The sequence below is a fragment of the Melospiza melodia genome (genome assembly GCF_035770615.1).
Source record: "Melospiza melodia melodia isolate bMelMel2 chromosome 7 unlocalized genomic scaffold, bMelMel2.pri SUPER_7_unloc_4, whole genome shotgun sequence".
Classification (NCBI taxonomy): domain Eukaryota; kingdom Metazoa; phylum Chordata; class Aves; order Passeriformes; family Passerellidae; genus Melospiza; species Melospiza melodia.
In genome coordinates, this window is record NW_026948500.1 from 3,875 (window position 1) to 24,098 (window position 20,224).

The 20,224-nt window shown below is 50.5% G+C and overlaps 1 protein-coding gene across 1 annotated transcript in view; it reads right to left on the reverse strand.

The window, feature by feature from the left end:
* Nucleotides 1–4,226: 4,226 nt before the first annotated feature.
* KIFC1 (kinesin family member C1) overlaps nucleotides 4,227–20,224 on the reverse strand; it is a 32,081-nt gene continuing 16,083 nt past the window's right edge. The window contains exons 8-14 of the mRNA XM_063181809.1: nucleotides 18,724–18,840; nucleotides 9,292–9,468; nucleotides 9,044–9,211; nucleotides 5,075–5,213; nucleotides 4,748–4,768; nucleotides 4,583–4,603; nucleotides 4,227–4,243 (exon numbers count right to left, since the gene is read on the reverse strand). Coding sequence (XP_063037879.1) covers nucleotides 4,227–4,243; nucleotides 4,583–4,603; nucleotides 4,748–4,768; nucleotides 5,075–5,213; nucleotides 9,044–9,211; nucleotides 9,292–9,468; nucleotides 18,724–18,840 — 660 coding nt within the window. The remainder of the gene's footprint in view (nucleotides 4,244–4,582; nucleotides 4,604–4,747; nucleotides 4,769–5,074; nucleotides 5,214–9,043; nucleotides 9,212–9,291; nucleotides 9,469–18,723; nucleotides 18,841–20,224) is intronic.

Below are 20,224 nucleotides of genomic sequence, written 5' to 3' on the forward strand. Positions count from 1 at the left end.
GGTGTGGGATGGAGGGAAAATGGGATCAGAGGTGGGAAAATGGGGAAAAAGCTGGGAAATTGGGGAAAAGCTGGAAATTTAGGGAAAAAAGCTGGGAAATTTAGGGGAAAAAGCAGGGAAATTCAGGAATTCTGGGGGGATTTTGGGAATTCCAGGATATTCTGGGATCCTCAGGGATATTTTGGGATACTCAGGGATACTCAGGGATGTTTTGGGATATTTTGGGATATTTTGGGATACTCAGGGATGTTTTGGGATATTCTGTGTGAGCCTCTCACAGGCGCAGTGCAGGTCCCGGGCTGGGGAAAAATGGGATTGGAGATGGAAAACTGGGGGAAAAATGGGAAATTAGGGGGGGAAAGGGGGGAAAATTCAGGAATTCTGGGGGATTTTGGGAATTCCAGGATATTTTGGGATACCCAGGGATATTTTGGGATATTTTGGGATACCCAGGGATATTTTGGGATATTTTGGGATATTCAGGGATGTTTTGGGATATTTTGTGTGAGTCCCTCACAGCTCACAGCAGGTCCCAGGCTGGGAGAAACGAGGGGCAAATGGGGATGGGAGCTGGAAATTGGGGGGAAAGCTGGGAAATTCAGGAATTCTGGGGGATTTTGGGAATTCCAGGATATTTTGGGATACTCAGGGATATTTTGTGTGAGTCCCTCACAGGCACAGCAGGTCCTGGGCTGGGATAAACGGAAAATGGGAGGTGGAAAAAACGGGGTAAAAGCTGGGAAATTGGGGGAAAAGCTGGGAAATTCAGGAATTCCGGGGGGATTTTGGGAGTTCCAGGATATTTTGGGATATTCTGGGATATTCTGGGATATTTTGGGATATTTTGGGATATTTTGTGTGAGTCCCTCACAGGCACAGCACAGGTCGCGGGCTGGGATAAACGGAATGGGAGGTGGAAAAAAGGGGGTAAAAGCTGGGAAACTGGGGGAAAAGCTGGGGAATTCAGGAATTCTGGGGGGATTTTGGGAATTCCAGGATATTCTGGGATATTTTGGGATACTCAGGGATATTTTGGGATATTTTGTGTGAGCCCCTCACAGGTGCAGTGCAGGTTGTGGGTCAGGAAAAATTGGTCAAAGCTGGAAATTGGGGAAAGCTGGGAAATGGAGGAATTTCGCGGGGATTTCGGGAATTCCAGGATATTTTGGGATATTTTGGGATATTTTGGGATAGTTTGGGATATTCTGTGTGTGTCCCTCACAGGCGCGGCGCAGGTCCTGGGCTGGGGTAAACGGAATGGGAGGTGGAGAAAACGGGGTAATAGCAGGGAAACTGGGGGTAAAACTGGGGAATTCAGGAATTCCGAGGGGATTTTGGGAATTCCAGGATATTCTGGGATATTTTGGGATATTCTGGGATATTTTGGGATATTCTGGGATATTTTGGGATATTTTGTGTGTGCCCCTCACAGGCGCAGCGCAGCTCCCGGGCTGGGAGAAACAGAATGGGAGGTGGAAAAAACGGGGTAATAGCAGGGAAACTGGGGGAAAAGCTGGGAAATGGAGGAATTCCGGGGGGATTTTGGGAATTCCAGGATACTCAGGGATATTTTGGGATATTTTGGGATATTTTGTGAGCCCCTCACAGGCTCACAGCAGCTCCTGGGCTGGGAGAAACGAGGGGCAAATGGGGATTGGAGCTGGAAATTGGGGGTAAAGCTGGGAAATTCAGGAATTCTGGGGGATTTGGGGAATTCCAGGATATTTTGGGATACTCAGGGATATTTTCTGTGTGTCTCTCACAGGCACAGCAGGTCCTGGGCTGGGGTAAATGGAATTGGAGGTGGAGAAAACGGGGTAAAAGCTGGGAAATTGGGGGAAAAGCTGAGGAATTCAGGAATTCCGGGGGGATTTTGGGAGTTCCAGGATATTCTGGGATATTTTGGGATATTCTGGGATATTTTGGGATATTCTGGGATATTTTGGGATATTCTGGGATATTTTGGGATATTTTGTGTGTGTCCCTCACAGGCACAGCGCAGGTCGCAGGCTGGGATAAACGGAATGGGAGGTGGAGAAAACGGGGTAAAAGCTGGGAAATTGGGGAAAAGCTGAGGAATTCAGGAATTCCGGGGGGATTTTGGGAGTTCCAGGATATTTTGGGATATTCTGGGATATTTTGGGATATTTTGGGATATTCTGTGTGTGTCCCTCACAGGCACAGCGCAGCTGCTGGGCTGGGATAAACGGAATGGGAGGTGGAAAAAACGGGGTAAAAGCTGGGAAACTGGGGGGAAAGCTGGGGAATTCAGGAATTCTGGGGGGATTTTGGGAATTGCAGGATATTCTGGGATATTTTGGGATACTCAGGGATATTTTGGGATATTTTGTGTGAGCCCCTCACAGGTGCAGTGCAGGTTGTGGGTCAGGAAAAATTGGTCAAAGCTGGAAATTGGGGAAAGCTGGGAAATGGAGGAATTTCGCGGGGATTTTGGGAGTTCCAGGATATTCTGGGATATTCTGGGATATTCTGGGATATTTTGGGATATTTTGGGATATTCTGTGTGTGTCCCTCACAGGCGCGGCGCAGGTCCTGGGCTGGGGTAAACAGAATGGGAGGTGGAAAAAACGGGGTAAAAGCAGGGAAACTGGGGGGAAAGCTGGGAAATGGAGGAATTCCGGGGGGATTTTGGGAATTCCAGGATACTCAGGGATATTTTGGGATATTTTGGGATATTTTGGGATATTTTGGGATATTTTGGATGTCCTGAGCCCCTCACAGGCTCACAGCAGCTCCTGGGCTGGGAGAAACGAGGGGCAAATGGGGATGGGAGCTGGAAATTGGGGGTAAAGCTGGGAAATTCAGGAATTGTGGGGGGATTTTGGGAATTCCAGGATATTCTGGGATATTTTGGGATACTCAGGGATATTTTGGGATATTTTGTGTGAGTCCCTCACAGGCTCACAGCAGGTCCCGGGCTGGGAGAAACAGAATGGGAGGTGGAGAAAACGGGGTAAAAGCAGGGAAATTGGGGGGAAAGCTGGGAAATGGAGGAATTTCGCGGGGATTTCGGGAATTCCAGGATATTTTGGGATACACAGGGATATTTTGGGATATTTTGGGATATTCAGGGATGTTTTGGGATATTTTGTGTGAGCCCCTCACAGGCTCACAGCAGGTCCCAGGCTGGGAGAAACGAGGGGCAAACGGGGATTGGAGCTGGAAATTGGGGGTAAAGCTGGGAAATTCAGGAATTCTGGGGGATTTTGGGAATTCCAGGATATTCTGGGATATTTTGGGATACTCAGGGATATTTTCTGTGTGTCTCTCACAGGCACAGCAGGTCCTGGGCTGGGATAAACGGAATGGGAGGTGGAGAAAACGGGGTAAAAGCTGGGAAATTGGGGGAAAAGCTGAGGAATTCAGGAATTCCGGGGGGATTTTGGGAGTTCCAGGATATTCTGGGATATTCTGGGATATTCTGGGATATTCTGGGATATTTTGGGATATTTTGGGATATTTTGGGATATTTTGTGTGAGTCCCTCACAGGCACAGCGCAGCTCCTGGGCTGGGATAAACGGAATGGGAGGTGGAAAAAACGGGGTAAAAGCTGGGAAACTGGGGGGAAAGCTGGGGAATTCAGGAATTCTGGGGGGATTTTGGGAATTGCAGGATATTCTGGGATATTTTGGGATACTCAGGGATATTTTGGGATATTTTGTGTGAGCCCCTCACAGGTGCAGTGCAGGTTGTGGGTCAGGAAAAATTGGTCAAAGCTGGAAATTGGGGAAAGCTGGGAAATGGAGGAATTTCGCGGGGATTTCGGGAATTCCAGGATATTTTGGGATACCCAGGGATATTTTGGGATATTTTGGGATATTTTGGGATATTCTGTGTGTGTCCCTCACAGGCGCGGCGCAGGTCCTGGGCTGGGGTAAACAGAATGGGAGGTGGAAAAAACGGGGTAATAGCAGGGAAACTGGGGGGAAAACTGGGAAATTGAGGAATTCTGGGGGATTTTGGGAATTCCAGGATACTCAGGGATATTTTGGGATATTTTGTGATATTTTGGGATATTTTGTGAGCCCCTCACAGGCACACAGCAGGTCATGGGCTGGGAGAAACGAGGGGCAAACGGGGATGGGAGCTGGAAATTGGGGGTAAAGCTGGGAAATTCAGGAATTCTGGGGGATTTTGGGAATTCCAGGATATTCTGGGATATTTTGGGATACTCAGGGATATTTTGTGTGTGTCCCTCACAGGCTCACAGCAGGTCCCGGGCTGGGAGAAACAGAATGGGAGGTGGAGAAAACGGGGTAAAAGCTGGGAAACTGGGGGGAAAGCTGGGGAATTCAGGAATTCTGGGGGATTTTGGGAATTCCAGGATATTCTGGGATATTTTGGGATACTCTGGGATATTTTGGGATATTTTGTGTGAGCCCCTCACAGGTGCAGTGCAGGTTGTGGGTCAGGAAAAATTGGTCAAAGCTGGAAATTGGGGAAAGCTGGGAAATGGAGGAATTTCGCGGGGATTTCGGGAATTCCAGGATATTTTGGGATACCCAGGGATATTTTGGGATATTTTGGGATATTTTGGGATATTCTGTGTGTGTCCCTCACAGGCGCAGCGCAGCTCCTGGGCTGGGGTAAACGGAATGGGAGGTGGAGAAAACGGGGTAAAAGCTGGGAAATTGGGGGGAAAACTGGGAAATTGAGGAATTCTGGGGGAATTTCAGGAATTCCAGGATATTCTGGGATATTCTGGGATATTTTTGAGTCCCTCACAGGCGCAGCGCAGGTCGCGGGCTGGGAGAAACAAGGGGCAAATGGGGATGGAAGCTGGAAACTGGGGTAAAACTGGGGAATTCAGGAATTCCGAGGGGATTTTGGGAATTCCAGGATACTCAGGGATATTCTGGGATATTTTGGGATGTCCTGAGCCCCTCACAGGCGCAGCGCAGGTCGCGGGCTGGGAGAAATAAGTGCCAAATGGGGATGGGAGCTGGGAAACTGGGGGAAAGCTGGGAAATTGAGGAATTGTGAGCGATTTTGGGAATTCCAGGATATTTTGGGATACTCAGGGATATTTTGGGATATTTTTGAGTCCCTCACAGGCGCAGCGCAGGTCGCGGGCGGCGTGGTGGCCCTGGATGCGCAGCTGGAACACCGAGTGCGAGCGCGACGAGCGCTCATTGAGCCCCGTGCGCGCCACCGAGCGCTGCGAGCCCGCGCGGACCAGCAGCTCCAGCACCTGGGAATGAACGGGGAAATGGGGGGAAAAACGGGGGAAAATGTGGGGGAAATGGGGGGAAAATGGGGGGGGGGAAATGGGGGAAAACGGGGGGAAATGTGGGGGAGAAATGGGGGAAAAATGGGGGAAAAAATAGGGAAAAACGGGGGGAAATGGGGGAAAAACGAGGAAAAACATGGGGGGAAGGGGGGAAAACAGGGGAAAATGTGGGGGGAATGGGGGAAAACAGGGGGAAATGTGGGGGGGAAATGGGGGAAAAATGGGGGAAAAAATAGGGAAAAACAGGGGGGAAATGGGGGAAAAACGAGGAAAAACATGGGGGGGAAGGGGGGGGAAAAACATGGGGGAAAATGGGGGAAAACAGGGGAAATGTAGGGGGGGAAATGGGGGAAAAACAGGGGGGAAAAAATAGGGAAAAACAGGGGGGAAATGGGGGAAAAACGAGGAAAAACATGGGGGGGAAGGGGGGGGAAAAACATGGGGGGAAATGGGGGAAAACAGGGGAAAATGTGGGGGGAAATGGGGAAAAAGGGGGGGAAAACGTGGGGGGGAAATAGGGAAACACGGGAAAAATGTGGGGGGAAATGGGGGAAAATGTGGGGGAAAAATGTGGGGGGAAATGGGGGAAAACAAGGGGGGAAAAAGGTGAAAAAGTAGGGAAGAACAGGGGGAAAAATGAGGAAAAACGAGGAAAAACATGGGGGAAAATGGAGGAAAAACAGGGGAAACGTGGGGGGAAATGGGGGAAAAACGGGGGAAAATATGGGGCGAAATGGGGAAAAACGGGGGAAAAACGTGGGGGAAAATGGGGGAAAAACAGGGGAAAACATGGGGGGAAATGGGGGAAAAGAGGGGGGAAAACATGGGGGAGGAAATGGGGGAAATGGGGGAAAAACGGGGGAAAATGTGGGGGGAAATGGGGGAAAAACAAGGAAAATGTGGGGGGAAATGGAGGAAAAAGAGGGGAAAACGTGGGGGCAAATGGAGGAAAAACAGGGGGGAAAAAAGGTGAAAAAACAGGGAAAAACGGGGGGAAAATGAGGAAAAACGAGGAAAAACAGGGAAAAACATGGGGTGAAATGGGGGAAAAAAGGGGAAAAAAAAAGGAGGGAAATGGGGAAAAACAGGGGAAAAACGTGGGGGGAGATGGGGAAAAAGGTGAAAAAACAGTGAAAAATGGGGGGAAAAATGAGGAAAAATGAGGGAAAACATGGGGGGAAATGGAGGAAAACGGGGGAAAACATGGGGGGAAATGGGGGAAAAACAGGGAAAAATGTGGGGGGAAATGGGGAAAAACAAGGGGGAAAAAGGTGAAAAATAGGGAAAAACGGGGGGAAATGGGGAAAAAAGGGGAAAAACGTAGGGGGGAATGGAGGAAAAACGGGGAGAAACATGGGGGGAAATGGAGGAAAAATGAGGAAAAACGTGGGGGGGAATGGAGGAAAAATGAGGAAAAACGTGGGGGGGAATGGAGGAAAAATGAGGAAAAATGTGGGGGGGAATGGAGGAAAAACAGGTGAAAAAAAGGAGGGAAATGGAGGAAAAACAAGGAAAAACATGGGGGGAAATGGAGGAAAAACAGGGAAAAAAAATGAGGAAAACATGGGAGAAAATGGTGGAAAATCAGGGGGGAGACAAGGGGAAAACATGGGGGGAAATGGGGAAAACAGGGGAAAAACAAGGGGGTTAAACAAGGGGGGAAAAAGGTGAAAAAATGAGGGAAAACAGGGAGAAATTGAGAAAAAACAAAAATGGGGGAAATGGGGGGAAAATGTGAAAAAACGGGGGGAAAATGAGGAAAAAGGAGGAAAAACAGGGGGAAACGGAAAAAGAGGGAAAAACATGGGGGGAAATGGGGAAAAACAGGGGGGGAAAACGTGAAAAAATGAGGAAAAACAGGGAGAAATGGAGAAAAAAAACAAGGAAAAATGGGAGAGAAAAAAGGTGAAAAAAATGAGGAAAAACGAGGAAAAACATGGGGGGAAATGGGGAAAAACAAGGGGGGAAAAAAGGTGAAAAAATGAGGAAAAACAGAGAGAAATGGAGGAAAACCAGGGAAAAAACGAGGGAAAAACAAGGGGGAAAAAAGGTGAAAAAATGAGGAAAACCAGGGAGAAATGGAGGAAAAACGGGGGAAAAAACAAGGGGGAAAAATGTGAAAGAATGAGGAAAACCAGGGAGAATGGAGAAAAAACGGGGTAAAACAAGGGGGAAAATGGTGCAAAAACAGGGGAAGAAAAGGAAAAAAAATGTTAAAAAAATGAGGAATAATGCAGAAAAAATGAGGGGAAAACCAGGGAAAAATGGGGGAAAACAAGGGGAGAAAAGGGGAAAACAGAAAATCCCAAATTTCCCCGTCAAACCCTCAAATTTCCTCCTAAAATCTCAAATTTCCTCCAAAATCCCCAAATTTCCTCCTAAAATCCTCAAATTTCCTCCCAAAATCCCCAAATTTCCTCTCAAAATCCCCAAATTTCCTCTCAAAATCCCCAAATTTCCGCCTAAAACCCCAAAATTTCCACCCAAAATCCCCAAATTTCCCTCTAAAATCCCCAAATTTCCTCCCAAAATCCCCAAATTTCCTCCTAAAATCCCCAAATTTCCTCCTAAAATCCCCAAATTTCCTCCCAAAATCCCCAAATTTCCTCCTAAAATCCCCAAATTTCCACCCAAAATCCCCAAATTTCCACCTAAAACCCCCAAATTTCCCCCTAAAATCCCCAAATTTCCCCCTCAAACCCTCAAATTTCCACCTAAAACCCCCAAATTTCCACCTAAACCCCCCAAATTTCCTCCAAAAATCCCCAATTTTTCACCTAAAATCCCCAAATTTCCTCCCAAAATCCCCAAATTTCCTCCTAAAATCCCCAAATTTTCACCCTAAAACCATCAAATTTCCACCGAAAACCCCCAAATTTCCCCCTAAAATCCCCAAATTTCCACCTAAAATCCCAAATTTTCACGTAAAACCATCAAATTTCCACCTAAAACCCCCAAATTTCCACCTAAAACCCCCAAATTTCTGCCTAAAATCCCCAAATTTCCACCTAAAATCCCCGAATTTCCCCCTAACATCCCCAAATTTCCACCTAAAACCATCAAATTTCCCCCTAAAATCCCAAAATTTCCACCTAAAACCCCAAAATTTTCACCTAAAATCCTCAGAATTCCCCCTAAAACCCCCAGAATTCTGCACGCACACCTGCTCCTCGCTCTCCACGGGCACCCAGGTGAGGTTGGGCACCTGCAGCCCCACACTGCCCACTCAGAACCCCCAAATTTCCACATAAAACCCCCAAAATGCCCATTAAACCCCCCAAATCTGGGATGCCCAGCTGCTCCTGGCTCTGCACGGGCACCCAGGTGAGGTTGGGCACGTGCAGCCCCACATTGCTCACTCAGAATCCCTTCAGAATTCCTGAATTTCCTACTAAAAGCCCCAAATTTCCACCTAAAATCCCCAAATTTCCACCTAAAACCCCCAAATTTCCCTATAAACCCCCCAAATCTGGGATGCCCACCTGCTCCTGGCTCTGCACGGGCACCCAGGTGAGGTTGGGCACTGCAGCCCCACATTAACCCCATTTCCCTCACCTGCTCCTCGCTCTCCACGGGCACCCAGGTGAGGTTGGGCACTGCAGCCCCACATTAACCCCATCATTCCCATTCCCTCACCTGCTCCTCGCTCTCCACGGGCACCCAGGTGAGGTTGGGCACGTGCAGCCCCACATTATCTCCAGTCCCTCACCTGCTCCTCGCTCTCCACGGGCACCCAGGTGAGGTTGGGCACCTGCAGCCCCACATTAACCCCATCATTCCCAGTCCCTCACCTGCTCCTCGCTCTCCACGGGCACCCAGGTGAGGTTGGGCACGTGCAGCTGGTCGCTGTCGGGTGCCAGCCTGCGGATCTCCAGCTCGGAGCCGCGCTCCCCCTTGGCCAGCAGCAGGTCGCGCAGCCCCTCGTTGTAGATCTCCAGGAAGCTGGCCGAGAAGCCGTACTGAGGGCGGCGCCGTGCCCGCCGTGCCCGCCCCGCGCCCGCCCCGCCGTGCCAGGGGGTGCCATGGTGGGGGGGGTTACCTGCCAGCCCTTGCCCGCCAGGTCGTGGGCGCCGCGGAACAGGTGGCGCACGGCCCGCGGGATCATGCCCCGCGATTCCGGGGGGCCGGGCGGCGCCGGGCCCTCCATGGTGAAGGTTTTGCCGCTGCCCGTCTGCCCGTAGGCGAAGATGCACACCGGGTACCCGTCCAGCGCCGACTGGCAGGGAGAGAAAGAAAATTCCAGAATTCAGGGGGGTTGGGATGGGTAAAAGGAACTCTGACCCGTCCGGCGCCGACTGGCAGGGAGAGAAAATTCCAGAATTTAGGGGGGTTGGGAATGGGAATGCTGCAGCTGGGACGCTCAGAGGGAACATTGACACATACGGTGCCAACTGGGAGAGAAAATTCCAGAATTCAGGGGGGCTGGGAATGGGAATGCTGCAGTTGGGACGCTCAGAGGGAACAGTGACACATCCAGAGCTGACTGGAGGGGAAAATTCCAGAATTGAGGGGGGTTTGGGGTCAGCAGGAGAGGTTTGGGAATGGGCAGAGGTAACACTGACCCATCCAGCACCGACTGGTGGGGAGAGAAAATTCCAGAATTTAGGGGGGTTGGGAATGGGAATTCTGCAATTGGGACGCTCAGAGGGAGCACTGACCCGTCCAGCGCCGACTGGCAGGGAGATAAAATTCCAGAATTCAGGGGGGTTGGGATGGGTAAAAGGAACTCTGACCCGTCCGGTGCCAACTGGCAGGGAGAGAAAATTCCAGAATTTAGGGGGGGTTGGGAATGGGAATTCTGTAGTTGGGATGCTCAGAGGGAACACTGACCCGTCCAGCGCCAACTGGGAGAGAACATTCCAGAATTTAGGGGGGTTTGGGATCACTCAGAGGGGTTTGGGAATGGGCAGAGGGAACACTGACCCGTCCAGCGCCGACTGGCAGGGAGAGAAAATTCCGGAATTCAGGAGGGTTGGGAATGGGAATGCTGCAATTGGGATGCTCAGAGGGAGCACTGACCCGTCCAGCGCCAAGTGGGAGAGAAAATTCCAGAATTTAGGGGGGGTTTGGGATGGGTAAAAGGAACTCTGACCCGTCCAGCGCCAAGTGGGAGAGAAAATTCCAGAATTTAGGGGGGTTTGGGATGGGTAAAAGGAACTCTGACCCGTCCAGCGCCGACTGGCAGGGAGAGAAAGAAAATTCCAGAATTCAGGGGGGTTGGGAATGGGAATTCTGCAATTGGGACGCTCAGAGGGAACAGTGACACGTCCAGAGCTGAATGGCGGGGAAAGAAAATTCCAGAATTTAGGGGGGTTGGGATGGGTAAAAGGAACACTGACCCATCCAGAGCCAACTGGGAGAGAAAATTCCAGAATTCAGGGGGGGTTGGGATGGGTAAAAGGAACACTGACCCATCCAGTGCTGACTGGGAGAGAAAATTCCAGAATTTAGGGGGGTTGGGAATGGGAATGCTGCAATTGAGATGCTCAGAGGGAACACTGACCCGTCCGGAGCCAACTGGGAGAGAAAATTCCAGAATTTAAGGGGGGGTTGGGAATGGGAATGCTGCAGTTGGGACGCTCAGAGGGAACAGTGACCCGTCCAGAGCCGACTGGCAGGGAGAGAAAATTCCAGAATTTAGGGGGAGTAGGGAATGGGAATGCTGCAATTGGGACGCTCAAAGGGAGCACTGACCCGTCCAGCACCGACTGGCAGGGAGAGAAAATTCCAGAATTCAGGGGGGTTGGGAATGGGAATGCTGCAGTTGGGACGCTCAGAGGGAACAGTGACACATCCAGAGCTGACTGGGAGAGAAAATTCCAGAATTGAGGGGGGTTTGGGAATGGTCAAAGGGAACACTAACCCATCCAAGGCCAACTGGGAACAGGAATTCAGGGGGTTTGAGAACGGTCAGAGGGGTTTGGGAATGGCTCAGAGGGAACAATGACCCGTCCAGCACCGACTGGGAGAGAAAATTCCAGAATTTAGGGGGGGTTGGGAATGGGAATGCTGCAATTGAGATGCTCAGAGGGAACAGTGACACATCCAGCGCCAAGTGGGAGAGAAAATTCCAGAATTCAGGGGGGTTGGGAATGGGAATGCTGCAGTTGGGATGCTCAGAGGGAACAGTGACACGTCCAGAGCTGAATGGCGGGGAAAGAAAATTCCAGAATTTAGGGGGTTTGGGATGGGTAAAAGGAACATTGACCCATCCAGAGCCAACTGGGAGAGAAAATTCCAGAATTCAGAGGGGTTTGGGATGAGCAGGAGGGGTTTGGGATCACTCAGGGGTTTGGGATCACTCACAGGGTTTGGGATCACTCAGGGGTTTGGGATCACTCACAGGGTTTGGGATCACTCAGGGTTTGGGATCACTCAGGGGTTTGGGATCACTCAGGGGTTTGGGATCACTCACAGGGTTTGGGATCACTCAGGGGTTTGGGATCACTCACAGGGTTTGGGATCACTCACAGGGTTTGGGATCACTCACAGGGTTTGGGATCACTCACAGGGTTTGGGATCACTCACAGGGTTTGGGATCACTCACAGGGTTTGGGATCACTCAGGGGGTTTGGGATCACTCAGGGGTTTGGGATCACTCACAGGGTTTGGGATCACTCAGGGGTTTGGGATCACTCACAGGGTTTGGGATCACTCAGGGGGTTTGGGATCACTCACAGGGTTTGGGATCACTCAGGGGTTTGGGATCACTCACAGGGTTTGGGATCACTCAGGGGTTTGGGATCACTCAGGGGTTTGGGATCACTCCCAGGGTTTGGGATCACTCACAGGGTTTGGGATCACTCAGGGGTTTGGGATCACTCACAGGGTTTGGGATCACTCACAGGGTTTGGGATCACTCACGGGTTTGGGATCACTCAGGGGTTTGGGATCACTCAGGGGTTTGGGATCACTCCCAGGGTTTGGGATCACTCACAGGGTTTGGGATCACTCAGGGGTTTGGGATCACTCACAGGGTTTGGGATCACTCAGGGGTTTGGGATCACTCAGGGGGTTTGGGATCACTCACAGGGTTTGGGATCACTCACAGGGTTTGGGATCACTCACAGGGTTTGGGATCACTCACAGGGTTTGGGGTCACTCAGGGGGTTTGGGATCACTCACAGGGTTTGGGATCACTCACAGGGTTTGGGATCACTCACAGGGTTTGGGATCACTCAGGGGGTTTGGGATCACTCAGGGGTTTGGGATCACTCAGGGGTTTGGGATCACTCACAGGGTTTGGGATCACTCAGGGGTTTGGGATCACTCACAGGGTTTGGGATCACTCAGGGGGTTTGGGATCACTCAGGGGTTTGGGATCACTCAGGGGGATTTGGGATCACTCACAGGGTTTGGGATCACTCCCAGGGTTTGGGATCACTCAGGGGTTTGGGATCACTCAGGGGGGTTTGGGATCACTCACAGGGTTTGGGATCACTCAGGGGTTTGGGATCACTCAGGGGTTTGGGATCACTCACAGGGTTTGGGATCACTCCCAGGGTTTGGGATCACTCACAGGGTTTGGGATTCTCGGCAGGATTTGGGATCACTCACAGGGTTTGGGATCACTCAGGGGGTTTGGGATCACTCAGGGGGTTTGGGATCACTCACAGGGTTTGGGATCACTCACAGGGTTTGGGATCACTCAGGGGTTTGGGATCACTCACAGGGTTTGGGATCACTCACAGGGTTTGGGATCACTCAGGGGTTTGGGATCACTCAGGGGTTTGGGATCACTCAGGGGGTTTGGGATCACTCACAGGGTTTGGGATCACTCACAGGGTTTGGGATCACTCAGGGGTTTGGGATCACTCACAGGGTTTGGGATCACTCACAGGGTTTGGGATCACTCACAGGGTTTGGGATCACTCACAGGGTTTGGGATCACTCACAGGGTTTGGGATCACTCAGGGGTTTGGGATCACTCACAGGGTTTGGGATCACTCAGGGGTTTGGGATCACTCACAGGGTTTGGGATCACTCAGGGTTTGGGATCACTCAGGGGTTTGGGATCACTCAGGGGTTTGGGATCACTCAGCGGTTTGGGATCACTCACAGGGTTTGGGATCACTCACAGGGTTTGGGATCACTCACAGGGTTTGGGATCACTCACAGGGTTTGGGATCACTCAGGGGTTTGGGATCACTCAGGGGTTTGGGATCACTCCCAGGGTTTGGGATCACTCACAGGGTTTGGGATCACTCAGGGGTTTGGGATCACTCACAGGGTTTGGGATCACTCAGGGGTTTGGGATCACTCAGGGGGTTTGGGATCACTCACAGGGTTTGGGATCACTCACAGGGTTTGGGATCACTCACAGGGTTTGGGATCACTCACAGGGTTTGGGGTCACTCAGGGGGTTTGGGATCACTCACAGGGTTTGGGATCACTCACAGGGTTTGGGATCACTCAGGGGTTTGGGATCACTCACAGGGTTTGGGATCACTCAGGGGTTTGGGATCACTCACAGGGTTTGGGATCACTCAGGGGTTTGGGATCACTCACAGGGTTTGGGATCACTCAGGGGGTTTGGGATCACTCACAGGGTTTGGGATCACTCAGGGGTTTGGGATCACTCACAGGGTTTGGGATCACTCAGGGGGTTTGGGATCACTCAGGGGTTTGGTATCACTCAGGGGGATTTGGGATCACTCACAGGGTTTGGGATCACTCCCAGGGTTTGGGATCACTCAGGGGTTTGGGATCACTCAGGGGGGTTTGGGATCACTCACAGGGTTTGGGATCACTCAGGGGTTTGGGATCACTCAGGGGTTTGGGATCACTCACAGGGTTTGGGATCACTCCCAGGGTTTGGGATCACTCACAGGGTTTGGGATTCTCGGCAGGATTTGGGATCACTCACAGGGTTTGGGATCACTCAGGGGGTTTGGGATCACTCAGGGGGTTTGGGATCACTCACAGGGTTTGGGATCACTCACAGGGTTTGGGATCACTCAGGGGTTTGGGATCACTCACAGGGTTTGGGATCACTCACAGGGTTTGGGATCACTCAGGGGTTTGGGATCACTCAGGGGTTTGGGATCACTCAGGGGGTTTGGGATCACTCACAGGGTTTGGGATCACTCCCAGGGTTTGGGATCACTCAGGGGTTTGGGATCACTCCCAGGGTTTGGGATCACTCAGGGGGTTTGGGATCACTCACAGGGTTTGGGATCACTCACAGGGTTTGGGATCACTCAGGGGTTTGGGATCACTCACAGGGTTTGGGATCACTCAGGGGTTTGGGATCACTCACAGGGTTTGGGATCACTCAGGGGGTTTGGGATCACTCACAGGGTTTGGGATCACTCACAGGGTTTGGGATCACTCCCAGGGTTTGGGATCACTCACAGGGTTTGGGATCACTCCCAGGGTTTGGGATCACTCAGGGGTTTGGGATCACTCACAGGGTTTGGGATCACTCCCAGGGTTTGGGATCACTCAGGGGTTTGGGATCACTCACAGGGTTTGGGATCACTCACAGGGTTTGGGATCACTCAGGGGGTTTGGGATCACTCAGGGGTTTGGGATCACTCAGGGGGTTTGGGATCACTCAGGGGGTTTGGGATCACTCACAGGGTTTGGGATCACTCACAGGGTTTGGGATCACTCACAGGGTTTGGGATCACTCAGGGGGTTTGGGATCACTCAGGGGTTTGGGATCACTCACAGGGTTTGGGATCACTCAGGGGTTTGGGATCACTCACAGGGTTTGGGATCACTCAGGGGGTTTGGGATCACTCACAGGGTTTGGGATCACTCACAGGGTTTGGGATCACTCAGGGGTTTGGGATCACTCACAGGGTTTGGGATCACTCACAGGGTTTGGGATCACTCACAGGGTTTGGGATCACTCCCAGGGTTTGGGATCACTCACAGGGTTTGGGATCACTCAGGGGGTTTGGGATCACTCACAGGGTTTGGGATCACTCAGGGTTTGGGATCACTCACAGGGTTTGGGATCACTCAGGGGTTTGGGATCACTCACAGGGGTTTGGGATCACTCCCAGGGTTTGGGATCACTCACAGGGTTTGGGATCACTCACAGGGGTTTGGGATCACTCCCAGGGTTTGGGATCACTCACAGGGTTTGGGATCACTCACAGGGTTTGGGATCACTCAGGGGTTTGGGATCACTCACAGGGTTTGGGATCACTCACAGGGTTTGGGATCACTCAGGGGTTTGGGATCACTCACAGGGTTTGGGATCACTCAGGGGTTTGGGATCACTCAGGGGGTTTGGGATCACTCAGGGGTTTGGGATCACTCAGGGGTTTGGGATCACTCACAGGGTTTGGGATCACTCAGGGGTTTGGGATCACTCACAGGGTTTGGGATCACTCAGGGGGTTTGGGATCACTCAGGGGTTTGGGATCACTCAGGGGTTTGGGATCACTCACAGGGTTTGGGATCACTCACAGGGTTTGGGATCACTCACAGGGTTTGGGATCACTCACAGGGTTTGGGATCACTCAGGGGGTTTGGGATCACTCACAGGGTTTGGGATCACTCACAGGGTTTGGGATCACTCAGGGGTTTGGGATCACTCACAGGGTTTGGGATCACTCAGGGGTTTGGGATCACTCACAGGGTTTGGGATCACTCAGGGGTTTGGGATCACTCACAGGGTTTGGGATCACTCACAGGGTTTGGGATCACTCACAGGGTTTGGGATCACTCACAGGGTTTGGGATCACTCAGGGGGTTTGGGATCACTCACAGGGTTTGGGATCACTCACAGGGTTTGGGATCACTCAGGGGTTTGGGATCACTCACAGGGTTTGGGATCACTCAGGGGTTTGGGATCACTCACAGGGTTTGGGATCACTCAGGGGTTTGGGATCACTCACAGGGTTTGGGATCACTCACAGGGTTTGGGATTCTCAGGGGATTTGGGATTCTCAGGGGATTTGGGATTTTCAGCAAGATTTGGGATTCTCAGGGGATTTGGGATTCTCAGAGGGATTTGGGATTCTCAGAGGGATTTGGGATTCTCAGGGGGATTTGGGATTCTCAGGGGATTTGGGATTTTCAGCAAGATTTGGGATTCTCAGGGGGTTTGGGATTCTCAGATGGATTTGGGATTCTCAGGGGATTTGGGAATGCTGGAGGGATTTGGGAACGGATCCCCTGGGAGATCTCCTGGTGGGAGGCTCTGGGTGGGATCTGGGGGAGCTGAGCACGATTTGGGTGCAATTCTGGGATCCAGGTTGGATTTTTTTTTTTTTTTTTTTGACATTTGGGATTTTTTTGGGATTTCTGGAATGCACCCACCTGCACCAGCAGCTGGATCTCCCTGAAGATCTCTGGGTGGGGTTTGGGGTTGGATTTGGGTTGAATTTTGGTGGTTTTGGGCCATTTACCTGCACCAGCAGCTGGATCTCCCTGAAGATCTCTGGGTGGGATTTGGGGTTGAATTTGGGGCTGGATTTGGGTGGAATTTTGGTGTTTTTGGGGTACCCACCTGGACCAGCAGCTGGATCTCCTTGAAGATCTCTGGGTTGGATTTGGGGCTGGATTTGGGTGGAATTTGGGGCTGGATTTGGGTGGAATTTTGGGTTTTTGGGACATTCACCTGCACGAGGAGCTGGATCTCCTTGAAGATGTCCTGCTGGGATTTGGGGCTGGATTTGGGTGGAATTTTGGGACATTTTAGGGTTTTTGGGACATTCACCTGCACCTGCAGCTGGATCTCCTTGAAGATGTCCTGCTGGGATTTCAGTTGGATTTGGGTGGAATTTTGGGGTAAATGGAGCCGGATTTGTGTGGAATTTCAAAGATTTCAGTATCCAGTTGGGATTTTGGGATCCATGTGGAGATTTTTTGGGATTTTTGGGGCACCCACCTGGACCAGCAGCTGGATCTCCTTGAAGATCTCTGGGTGGGGTTTGGGGCTGGGATTTGGGCTGGATTTTGGGGTTGGATTTTGGTGGTTTTGGGACACCCACCTGCACCAGCAGCTGGATCTCCTAGAAGATGTCCTGCTGGGGTTTGGGGCTGGATTTGGGGCTGGGTTTGGGTTGGATTTTGGGGTTTTTGGGACATTCACCTGCACGAGGAGCTGGATCTCCTTGAAGATCTCTGAGAGGGATTTGGGGCTGGGATTTGGGTGGAAATTTGGGAATTTTTGGGGTTTTTGGGGCATCCACCTGCACCAGCAGCTGGATCTCCTTGAAGATCTCTGGGTCAGATTTGGGGCTGGATTTGGGTTGAATTTTGGGGTTTTTGGGACATTCACCTGCACCAGCAGCTGGATCTCCTTGAAGATGTCCTCCTGGGGTTTGGGGCTGGATTTGGGGCTGGATTTGGGCTGGATTTGGGTTGGATTTGGGGTTGGATTTGGGTTGGATTTGGGTTGAATTTTGGTGTTTTTGGACATTTACCTGGACGAGGAGCTGGATCTCCTTGAAGATCCCTGGGTGGGATTTGGGGCTGGATTTGGGTTGGATTTGGGTTGAATTTTGGGATTTTTGGGCACCCACCTGCACCAGCAGCTGGATCTCCTTGAAGATCTCTGGGTGGGATTTGGGGCTGGGATTTGGGGCTGGATTTGGGTTGGATTTGGGTGGAATTTTGATATTTTTGGGCCATTTACCTGCACCAGCAGTTGGATCTCCTTGAAGATGTCCTGCTGGGATTTGGGTTGGATTTGGGTTGGATTTGGGTTGGGTTTGGGTTGAATTTTGGTGTTTTTGGGCCATTTACCTGCACCAGCAGCTGGATCTCCCTGAAGATCTCTGGGTGGTGTTTGGGGCTGGGTTTGGGTTGAATTTTGGTGTTTTTGGGCCATTTACCTGCACCAGCAGCTGGATCTCCCTGAAGATCTCTGGGTGGGATTTGGGGCTGGATTTGGGTGGAATTTTGGGGTTTTTGGGGTGCACACCCACCTGCACCAGCAGCTGGATCTCCTTGAAGATCTCTGGGTGGGATTTGGGGCTGGATTTGGGTTAAATTTTGATATTTTTGGGCCATTTACCTGCACCAGCAGCTGGATCTCCTTGAAGATCTCTGGGTGGGATTTGGGGCTGGATTTGGGGCTGGATTTGGGTTGAATTTTGATATTTTTGGGCCATTTACCTGCACGAGGAGCTGGATCTCCTTGAAGATGTCCTGCTGGGATTTGGGTTGGATTTGGGGCTGGATTTGGGTGGAATTTTGATATTTTTGGGCCATTTACCTGCACGAGGAGCTGGATCTCCTTGAAGATCTCTGGGTGGGATTTGGGGCTGGATTTGGGGCTGGATTTGGGTTGAATTTTGGGATTTTTGGGCCATTTACCTGCACGAGGAGCTGGATCTCCTTGAAGATCTCTGGGTGGGATTTGGGGCTGGATTTGGGGCTGGATTTGGGTTGAATTTTGGGATTTTTGGGCCAGTTACCTGGACCAGCAGCTGGATCTCCTTGAAGATGTCCTGCTGGGGTTTGGGGCTGGATTTGGGTGGAATTTTGGGATTTTTGGGCCATTTACCTGGACCAGCAGCTGGATCTCCTTGAAGATGTCCTGCTGGGAGGCGGCGGGCGGGAAGACGCGGTCGAAGCTGAAGTCGTAGCGCAGCTCCGCGCGCCGCTCGCGCCCCACCTGAGACTGAGGGGAAAAACAACAATTGGGGCAAAAAAATGGGAAATTGGGCAAAAAAACGGAGATTGGGGGCACAAAAAATGGGGGCTGGGAGGGGAAAAAGGGGTTTTGGGGAGGAAAAAGGGGTTTGGGGGAGGAAAAAGGGGTTTGGGGGAGGAAAAATTCTTTTTTTTGAGGGGAAAAATGTGATTTTTTGGTTTTTTTTTTTTTCATTTTTGGGGAGAATCACTGATTTTTCAGCCCCCAAGAATTCGCATTTTTTTGGGGAGAAAAGGTGAGGTTTGGGGGGAAAAATAGAACAATTTTAGGAGGAAGTGGTTTGGGGGGGAAAAAGCGTTTTAACAGAAAAATTTATTTTGAGGGGAAAGGCAAAAAGGGGTTTTGGTTTGGAAAGGAGTTTGGGTTTTTAAGAAAAAGGAGATTTGTGGCAAAAAAAAAATAATAAAAGGGATTTGGGGCCAAAAAAATGGGGTTTGGGAGGAGAAAAAGGGGTTTTGGGGAGGAAAAAGCCTCTTCTGGGGGGGGAAAGTGATTTTTATGAAGGAAAAAGTCAATTTTGGGGGGAAATAACTGAGTTTTTAGCCCAAAAATAAACTTCATTTTTTGGGGAGAAGGGGTCAGGTTTGGGGGGAAAAACATCAATTTGAGGGATGAAAAGAAGCATTTGAACAGAAAATGTTGTGGGTAAAGGCAAAAAAAATGGATTTTGGTTTGGAAAGGGGTTTGGGATTTTTTGTGAAAATTGAGATTTGGGGAGAAAAGGGAATTTGGGGGAAAATTGGGAATTTGGGGAGGGGAAAGGAGATTTTGGGGGGGAAATCAGGAATTTTTGAGGGGAAAAAGCCATTTCTGAGAGAGGAAAAAAGGCATTTTTGAGAGAGGAAAAAGGGCATTTTTGGGAGAGGAAAAAAGGCATTTTTGAGAAAGGAAAAAAGCCATTTTTGAGGGCAGAATGAAGGAATTTTTAGGATATCAGGGATTATTGAAGGGAAAAGGGCATTTTAGAGAGAGGAAAAAGCCATTTTTGAGAGGGAAAAAGCCATTTTTGAGGGGAAAAGGCCATTTTAGAGAGAGGAAAATCCCATTTTTGAGAGGGAAAATCCCATTTTTGAGAGAGAAGCCATTTTTGAGAGAGGAAAAAGGCATTTTTGAGAGGGAAAAAGCCATTTTTGGGAGAGGACAAAAGCCATTTTTGAGGGCAGAATGAAGGAATTTTTAGGATATCAGAGATTATTGAAGGGAAAAGGGCATTTTAGAGAGAGGCAAAAAGCCATTTTTGAGGGGAAAAGGCCATTTTTGAGGGAGGAAAACACGAGTTTTTAGGGAAAAAGGCCATTTTTGGGAGAGGAAAAAAGCCATTTTTGAGTGCAGAATAAAGGAATTTTTAGAG